We start from the raw sequence: 9868 nt of genomic DNA, 5'->3' as shown, positions 1-9868 counted from the left end.
CAGATAAAAAATAAAGAAATAGCTTTGCGTGTGTTGAGAGCAAGACTCTACCAGCAGATTATTGAGAAAGACAGGTGTCAACAGCGGAGTGCCAGAAAACTGCAGGTAAGATGTATGAGGTGACAGCTTAATACCTCTGTACAAAAAGTCATCATCTGATATAGGAAATGTAGTGTTTGTTCTTGACCGAATGAAGATATCTTAGAGCATAGGAAAGCACGCTCATTTGTAAATAAGCAGTAATTTAAATGCATTTCGACTGATGGATTGTGGCTAAAATTGGACACGCCAGCTTGCAAATAAGTGGGTAACATATGCATAAACTAAAAATTCCTTCCCAGTTGTTTCTCTCCAGTGTTTATATCATAACTGTCTTGAGAGGAAATTGGCGTAAAACACTGGTGCGAAATTCTCTGGAAATTAAGAAGTTTTTAGATTTTTTGAATTTAAAAACCTGTGTGTGATAAAAAATGCGTGGCGCTGCGAAAACCTGGCAGTAGCGCTTGCTGCCGATGGCGTCCGGGGACAGGGAGATTTATTTTCCATGATATACCCTTCTGTACTTTTTGAATTTCGTACTGTATACGTGTACAGTATTATTTGTCCAAACATATAAATAGGTAAGTTCGAAGCAAAATGAATAAATGTTGTTTTAACAAAGTGTTGTATGATTTTAAATTCTGAAAAACGTAGTTTGTCTTTGAGAGAGCAAGACTCTACCAGCAGATTATTGAGAAAGACAGGTGTCAACAGCGGAGTGCCAGAAAAGAGAAAGAGAAAGCAGGCCCCAGAAATAACCATGCTTTTGTGTTATTTTCAGATCTGTATGCTATGGTAAATTTGGAAGATTATGTGTTTCTTTTAGGATAATCAATTGCATAAAACTAAACATTACCCTTTTCACCTAAATGTCCAGGGGTCTTTTTATACTTTTGTGTAGTAGACAAGGGACCAAAGAAGAAAATTTATCAAAAAATCGTGCTTTAGGAAGAGTAAGCAGAGCAACACAATGTAAGCAGAGAAGTGGAAGCTGACGGGAGGTTTTATAGGAACGTAGATGTTCAAAAGTAATGAGCCTTGAATGACAGGCAGTAGAACTGGAAAGGGCAGAATATAATAAGAGACTCTTGAAACCATTGGAAATGGCAGAGAGTCAGATGAAATGAAGGTGGTTTCAGTGTCTATATCAGAGCCGGGCAGTTAGTAAGAGACCTTGAAATGTGGACTAAATTGTGGGATGTCAGAGTTTTCTGCTTGGATCACAGGGAACACTGTGGTGTCGCCTATAGAAACTAGGAGGAAGAACTGATTGGGGTGGAAAGATAATTTTGCTGCGTATATTTGGAGTTTGAAGTACCAAAGAGACATAAATTCTCATTCCATAACTAAGCTTTAAATGCTGTTGTCTTAAACATGAAATTCTGACCATTCTTGTTTTTTGTCATTTTTTTATATATGACTTTAGGAAATATTTAAAATGTTAAAGTAGAAAAGTCACAAGTACTTTTTTCATTATAATAAAGATAACTATAAAGTTAAAAAATGAACTATTTTTTCTTATGGCACAGGTGGGAACGAGAGCCCAGTCAGAGAGAATTCGGACATATAATTTCACCCAGGATAGAGTCACTGACCACAGGATAGCATATGAAGTTCGTGACATTAAGGTAACCTCACTGAGTATGCTTTATGTACCTTCGATTTTCGAAGGCAGTTTAGTCAAATTCTAGAGAGTAATGTCTAAAATAATACTGAGTAATTTAAAATCATTAAGCCAGTTTTTTAGTACCCTAAAATTTGCAGGCATTTTTATTAGTTTGCTGGTAAGAAATGTGGTCTTTTTGCCAGTTCGAAACAGTTATCTTTTAAATTCCAGATTCTCATTAATGTGTTAATTTGTACCTCTTAGCCATGGGGATGAGATACGTTCTGAGAAATGCATCGTTAAGAGATTTCATCATTGTGTCAACATGATAGTGCCCTTACAAACCTAGGTGGTCTGGCCTACTGCACACCTGCGCTGTAAGGTACAGCCCGTTGCTCCTAGGCCAAAAGCCTGTATAGTATGTCACTGTACAAAACATGGGATTAAATCAAACGCCCGAGAAAATGACACAATCAAGAGACGCAGTAAATATGCAGCACATGAGGCTGCTGCCACTGTAACACACACTTTTATAGCAGACATTTGTTTTTACAAGAAGAAAGAATACATCGTAAAATAATAAAAAGTATGCTACAGTAAATACATAAACCAGTAACATAGTCATTTATTATTATTATCAAGCCGCATGTACTGTACAGCACAGTAGGTTTGTTTACACCAGCCTCACCACAAACACATAAGTAATGTGTTGTGCTATGTATGACCTTACAGTGACTATGACATTAGGATGTTGCTAGGCGATAGGAATTTTTCAGCTCCATTATAATCTTACGGGACCACCATTATTCATGCGGTTTGCCATTGACCGAAACGTTGTTATGCAGCATGCGACTGCACATAGATAGATGCGTGTCCGTTTCCACTGCTGCGAAACAGATGACCGCAAACTTAGTGTCTTACAGTGGTACCTGTTCGTTATCTCACGGTTGCCGTAGGGCAGGAATCTGGGCATGACAGGGCCGAGTTCGCTGCTCCAGGACTCGCAAGGCCATGTGCCTTTCTGGAGCTGGGAGTCCTCAGACTCGTTCTGGGTGCTGGCGGAATTCCATTCCCTTGAGTCGTAGGAGCGAGGCTCCCATTCCCTTGTGGCTGAGGGCTGGATGCTGTTCTCAGCTCCTTGAGACAGCCCGTACGTGCTCGTTCTGTGGTCGTCCATGGGCCTCCTCCCACCTTGGGTCTCTTGCAGGAATGGCTCTGGCCTTCTAAGGAGCTTACTCGCTTAGCTCAGGCCCATGTGGATAATATTCCTTTTGATTAACTCAGAGTCAGCGAGTAGTCTCCAGATCACTGGAGTGATACTCTGTCGTAGTCACAGCTTCTGCCTGCACTCAGGGGAGGGAATCACGCAAGGTGTGCCCAGGAGCACCGTGGATTTCTGCCTGCCACACGTGTCATCATCAGGGTGAGGTGTGACAATGATGCTGTTGGGGGAAAGGCCCTGTCGATGGGGTTTGAACATTAACCTAACTAAATCCCATCTAGCCAGAACCACTGATACTAGCACGTTAGTGATGAAGCATAGAAAGATCTCTGTTTGCCTCCACTGAGGGGGAAGTGAACCGGCTCTCATAAAAGGCCGTGGAGAAAGCCGGAGGCAGGCTGTGATCCTTTCTTGGTGCCTTGAGATGCCTATGGCTTCTTTCACTTGATTCTGTCCCATGCTGTATTCAAAATTAAAGTCCTGGTTTTATAAGGGAAATGTCTACGTTTTTAATGTGTTTAGAAATTTCTGTTTATCTTATGTCATTTCCTCTTGTCTTCTCAGCAGTTTAAGGCTGTCTTGCATAGGAACATAATTGCCTTGTTGAGAAGGAGAACATATTTGCTCATTTCCTTTTCCTGAGGAAACACAGTAATAACCAAACATGTGTGGCCATAGTGCACTAATTACACCATAATCTTTCAGTTGTTTTTCCAGTAGAGTGATGGTTTCCCATGAGACTGTGTGTGACATTCTTCTGACCAGTAATATTTTTCAGAAGGGCGCATAGGTGCTCAGTATGGTGCTCAGTCATGAAACAGGCAGATTGACTGGCTTTTATGGTTATAAAATATCTGACTTCGGCCTGAATACTAACTAACATGTTATTACTACCTAAACCAGCACGCCAGACTCAGAAATGATAAGGAAAATCATATTGGTATGCTCTGATAATCATCACTCAACTTATTGAAAAGAAAGAAAACATTTCATATTAGTTCAAGGGAAAAGTTTGAAAATGGTATGAAACAAATGTAGTAAAACATTAAAATCTGTATATAGGACAATAAAGAGACTAGTTTAGGAACGGAAGTTTAGTAACTGATTAGTTGTAGAGGAGACAAGAAAAGTGATAAGGGCCTTGACCCAGGGCAGCTGCTGTAGGACAGAGTGGAATGGGTGGAGAGGGGAGAAAGTGGCCGTCTGGGGGACTCTGCTCTCTCATTATTATTCTAGACCCTCCTCCTTCTCCCTATACTGTCCACATAGCTCCTCATGGAACTGCTATAAGCTCATGTGATCATGATCCTGACCCAAGACAATAATTGATTTTGCGGGGAAGAAAGTCTGGACAAGCCCTAGCCAATGAGTTCTTCCCAGGACTTTTAAACTGGAGACAAAGAGGGCCATCCTCTCTCAGTGGCGAAAGCTGAAATATGTCAGTCTTACAAGGGGTGGAAGCCACATTTCCAGCCATGGGAGAAGGCAGTCTTCAGTGAGAGAAGAATGAAGCGGATATATTGAAAGGATCAAAAATGAGAACTGGATGGAAAGAATGCTGATGATGTGAACCCCCACACACATTTATCCCTGAGGCCCAGCTTCATCCCCGGGGTGGCGTCGGCAGCCCTGTGCATCCTATCCACGGGGTCTAGGAGGTCACCCAGTATTCTTATGAATTCTCTTGTAGGTAATTTTATTTTTATTTATCTACATAATAAGCACAGACTGCCACGTAACATATTGATTTGTATTTATATTGTTTCTCAAAGTCCTTGTGTGGATTCCTTAGCATCAGCCTGTCTCCTGCCCTATACTCCAATTACACTGGAGATTTCCCCTTGTCTTGGGGTTTAAATGCACACTTGACCCTTGGACAACGCAGGGTTTGGGGCTGCTGACCCACCAACAGCTTGCTGTTGACCGGAGCCTCACCGATAACAGTCGATGGACTTACAGTACACAGCATGTGTAGTATTTACTGTGTGCTTCCAGTCATGGAAGCTAGAGAAAAGAAAATGTTGTTGAGAAAATGGTAAGGTTCATCTGAGTTTTTTCCAAATTGTAGCAAATCTCAAAAAAATTTTGCAGTATATTTATTGAAAAAGAGCCACATATAGGTGGGCCCACACAGTTCAAACCCATGTTGTTCAAGAGTCATACGTGCTTTATATCCAGGCCTTTCTTCATACTCATTCTTTTGACTAAAATGCTCTGCTTATTTCTATTTGAAGAAATACTATTCTCTTTTTAAAAAGAGAATAGTATTTCAAACGTTTCTTCCTTCATGAACGCTTCCTTGATGCCACCTTCTTGTCAAAGTCAATGGCTCCCTTACGACCCTCACTTTCTTCTTTATTTTTAAATTTCTTGCACTGTATTATGATGCTTGTATATTGCCTAGCTCTCCCTTTAAATTATGAGCTTCTGAAAGGTAGGAACGATAACTCCTTCATCTCTGATTTTTTTTTTTATCTCTAGCACTCAGATTAATCCGATTGAACTGTGAATGTGATGTGATTATCAATAAGAGTACTAATTCTTGTCACATAATTTCCAAATGATTAAGTCACCTTGGCAGTACCATAATTGAGCTTCTGGCATACTCATTTTATAAGCAATTTTCATATCATGCTCAAAATTTTATAAATCTTAATTTAAAATTTCCATTATAGTGCTTTTGTTTTCCATTTAATTTTAAAGTTTAATTAGGTTTTACTGTATGCTGGTGTTTCATGGAAAACAAAGATAGTAAGTCATATCTTTTTCCCTATAGTTTAACTTGAGAGATAAATGTGTACACTTAACCTGAAATGCAACTTTAAGACCATTCAAGAAAGACTAAATAAAAGATTAGTTATGCCTACATCAAAACTTCAAATGTTCTGTGTTCCATTTGATGCCTACGTCAAAACTTTAAATGTTCTGATGCAGACATTAAAGATTCTATTAAGCCAGTGTCTGGATTCTGAGCATCTCTCACATGTGAGAGCGGCTAATCCCAGCAACAATATTACCCAGAACTTCTGTCACACAGAAAGGTACTTGGAGTCATGATTTTAGTCATTTCTCAGGAATTTTAGGGAAGACTGCAGGGAGGCCAAACTGAAATGGTGTTCATTCAGTGGAATTAATTGGAGGTTAACATGAGAGACATTTTTTTTCTGAACTTTTTATTTTGAAATTTTCAAAAGCACTCATGTTTAAAGACGAGTTCAGGATGCACCCTGTACGTAGATGCAACCGTTGTTAACGTTTTGCTCTGCTGTCTCCTCCTCCACCTCCTCTTTCTCCGTCTCTATACACCTGTGTTGCTATTGAACCATGGGCAGGCAGGTTGCACACTTCAAGACGCTTGTCCCTTAAATATTCCAGCATGAATATTTTTCTATTACACAGGACTTCTAGATTTTAAAACTACTGTATTTCCAATTCAAGAAAAAAAAACAAAAACAGAATTATCATGAACCACTTATGGATTAAATAATTTATATCGGGAGGTTTGGCATGAGAAGAGTGAGCTGGAATGTTCCGGTGGGGCTTTATCTGAGCCGGGTCCAGAAAATTTGGTATGTGGGTGTCAGTCTGCACAATAACCTGGCTGCAGGATGCCTGGGGCTTTGGGACATTTCAGTCTTTTTTGTGCTCGTGAAATAACGTGATGTGAATGAAAAGGGTGGAATTTTTCAGGACAAAAATAAAAAGCCTTATTTTATTCTAGGGTACAGGAGAAGAAAAGATTCAGCAAACATATCCTCCCAAAGATAGTTCGAGAACTTAGAACTGTGTTGGCAGGAAAGTCAAGCAAAGGCATTGTAGAGAGAGGTGGTGAATTTCAAAAGCCGATTCAGATCTCAGTTTTATTCTCTCCAGAGTTATTGGAAGGATCCAGATCCTACCAGATTGATTTTAAACAAAATGCTAATTTTAACAATTAAGATAGAGTATAATTCCAATTGACTCTTTTGGATTCACTTTTTACAGAAAAAGCCAATGCTAACTGGGGATCCTCTCAATTTAGGACTCGTGTTCATTATATTAGTAATTATGGTCATTACATTAGTAATCAGTAATCCTTTGTTGCTATTAAATAACGACTATAAAGAAATGACATAAATATATGCTTGATTCTTTGCTTCATTTATACTTTCTTTCTAGTAATAACTCTCTCTTTTTATCAGAGATTTTTATGTGGGGAGAAGTGCCTGGATCAGCTAATTCAGACACTGCTTCAGTCAGCAGATGAAGAAGCCATTATTGAATTGTTGGATGAAAACCTTAAATCAGCAAAGTGAATGCGGATTTATTATTTATTATTACATAAATGAAACGGACCTGCGTCAAGAAGCAAACTGAGGCGTGGGAATCTTTGTGAATGTTCATAAAGTATAGCTAAAAACACGTACTTACTAATGTATTTTTAAATAAATCTAATCACATTTCTTGACCGAAGAGTTTATTCTAGGTTTCCTGTAAACTGCAGTCCAACTCTTCAAGTAGAGAACAAGCATGAATCGTTGAAAAGAGAAAGTTTTGAGAATTATGTGATGTAGAACAGGTCCCTAGTTCTATTTATATGCCTTTTAAAAAACCATCTATAAATTAAACATTTTTCATCTATTACCTCAGGACATTATAACATGGTAAAATTTAGTGAGATTTATAAACTTCGTAAATCCCTATTTAAAAACAAAGTATTGTTTGATCATGTTCTCCCCACGTCTGCGTGGGTTTTCTCTGGGGACTCCAGTTTCCTCCCATGTCCCAAAGATGTACATATGAGGTGAATTGGTTTGTCTAAATTGTTCCAGTCTGGGTGAGTGTGGGTGGCCTTGTCATGGAAGTGTGTCCAGGGTGGGTGCCCGCCTTGCTCCCTGAGCTGCCAGGATGGGCTCTGGCTGCACTTGACCCTGACCTGGACTAAGCAGGGTGGAAAATAATGATCTCTCTTGTTTTTATTCATCTTTTTTAAATGCGTGTACTGTTCATATTTATTTCAATATTTAACATTAGAAGTGTTTTGAGTATTTAGCTGTTTAGTGATGTTTTTGTGACCAGAAATCTGCTCTAGAGACTTAAGTCTTATTTACATCAATTAACCTTCGGTAAAATTGGTTTTCTTATATGTCATTTCACTTAAAGTTGCAGTTTTCAAGGACCTATCAATGATGTTAAGTGAGGACTTAACTATATATGCTGTTTTTTCCTATATATATATATATATATATATACCTATGATAAAGTTTAATTTATGAATTAAACACAGTAAGACATTAAAAACTAATAATTAAATAGGAAAATCATAAGAATATACTGTAATAAAAGTTATATAAAATGGTCTCTCGAAATACAGTGCTGTACTCACCCTTCTTGGGAAGATGTGAGATGATACAGTTGGCTACGTGATGAGATGAAGTGAGTTGAATAACGTAGGCATCGTGGCGTAGTGTTGGGCTACAATAAGGGTGACTTGAACTCAAGCACTGAGATGCCTTGACAGCTGATCTGATAACCTGGACAGCTACCGAGTGACTAATGGTGGGGGAGCATATACAGCATGGAGATGCTAGACAAAGGGATGCTTCATGTCCTGGCAGGACTGAGTGGGATGGCTCAAGATTTCATTACGTTACTCAGAACAGTGCACAATTTAAAACTTATTAATTGTTTATTTCTGGAATTTTCCGTGTACTGTTATTTTCAGACCACTGTTGACCGCGGGTAAGTGAAACCGTAGAAAGTGAAACCACGGATAAAAGTACAATAGTTAGGGTCCACGGCCATGCTACCCTGAACAAGCTCAATTCTGTCTGATCTCGGAAGCTAAGCAGGGACGGGCTTGGTTAGTACTTGGATGGGAGACCACCTGGGAAGACAAGGTGCTGTAGGCATAAAAAACAAAAAAATAAGGGATTGTAAGCTGACAAGGTCTTTGCAATCTGTGAGGTCAACCAAGGGTTGCCTTGCCAAAAATAATAAAAATAAAAAAGTACAATAGTAATTGTTCTCAGGAAGTTTCTGGGTGAAAAAGAGGGGTTCTTACTTTAGACATTCCTCAGAGAGGAACTATATGCCAGAAAAGACTAGTTAATGCAGATTACACAAGCGCATGAATGCCAGGAGCAGGGATCACTGGGGTCATCTCAGAAGTTGCCTAGCACTGTGAGGAACCGAATGTTAATTCAATGCAAAGTATTTCCCCACAGATTGCATACTAATTATTAGGGGAAACGTGCCATTACAATGGAGAGATTTGAGTTACCATACTTAGCATCAGTAATAGAGCTTCCTGACATGATACAGTATGAATTTCCTATTATCTATAGAGTAGTCTGGCCAAATGTTTTAATACAATTTAATCTTTATAGACTTAATTTTACTTTATAGTACATTGTGGAGATGGATGAAAGTTAGCAACAGCATGAGGAAGCAGCCAGGCAATTCTGGAAGGTAGGCCATTTTACAAAGCAGTCTTGTAGGACTCTTCAAAAGGTCAGTGTCATGTGGAAATTAATCTCCCAAATGTTGGAGGATTAATCCAAAAACTAAAAGAAATACAACCAAAATATGTGAATCTTGGTTGGATCCTGAATTGGAAAAAACTAACAAAAGTATCTTAAAAAAAAAAAAGACATTTTGGGGATAATGGAAGAAAGTTTAATGTGTAGTAACTATTAGATCATTGTACAGTTATTTTATACAATTAGGTATGGTGATGGATTTATAGTTTTGTAAGAAAATGTTCTTAAGATATGCTGAAATATTTTGGAGCAGTGTTATGAGATCCCCAACTTTTCAATATTCCAACAAGGAATATAGTCAATAATATTGTGATAAGTTTGCACAGTGACAGATGGTTACTGGAATTAGTGGCATGATCACATTGTAAGATATAAAAATGTCAAGTCACTATACTGTATGCCTGAAACTAATATAACCAATATAATGTATATCAACTGCACTTAAAATTTTTTATAATTGTACTTTTTCCAGAAAAAAAA

The 9868-nt window shown here is 38.5% G+C and overlaps 1 protein-coding gene and 1 pseudogene across 1 annotated transcript in view; both read left to right on the top strand.

The window, feature by feature from the left end:
- The window catches only part of MTRF1 (mitochondrial translation release factor 1), a 30314-nt gene extending 22824 nt beyond the window's left edge, over positions 1–7490 (top strand). The window contains exons 7-9 of the mRNA XM_039877328.1: positions 1–105; positions 1569–1667; positions 7049–7490. Of these exons, the coding sequence (XP_039733262.1) occupies positions 1–105; positions 1569–1667; positions 7049–7162 (318 nt within the window). The 3' untranslated portion in view covers positions 7163–7490. The remainder of the gene's footprint in view (positions 106–1568; positions 1668–7048) is intronic.
- Positions 7491–8639: 1149 nt separating this feature from the next.
- Positions 8640–8758, top strand: LOC120614517 (uncharacterized; annotated as a pseudogene).
- The last annotated feature ends 1110 nt before the right edge of the window (positions 8759–9868 follow it).

This window comes from Pteropus medius, unplaced genomic scaffold (assembly GCF_902729225.1).
Source record: "Pteropus medius unplaced genomic scaffold, Ma_sr-lr_union100, whole genome shotgun sequence".
Classification (NCBI taxonomy): Eukaryota; Metazoa; Chordata; class Mammalia; order Chiroptera; family Pteropodidae; genus Pteropus; species Pteropus medius.
The sequence above is the reverse complement of the archived record's forward strand: the minus strand, read 5'-3'. Positions and strand labels throughout refer to the sequence as shown.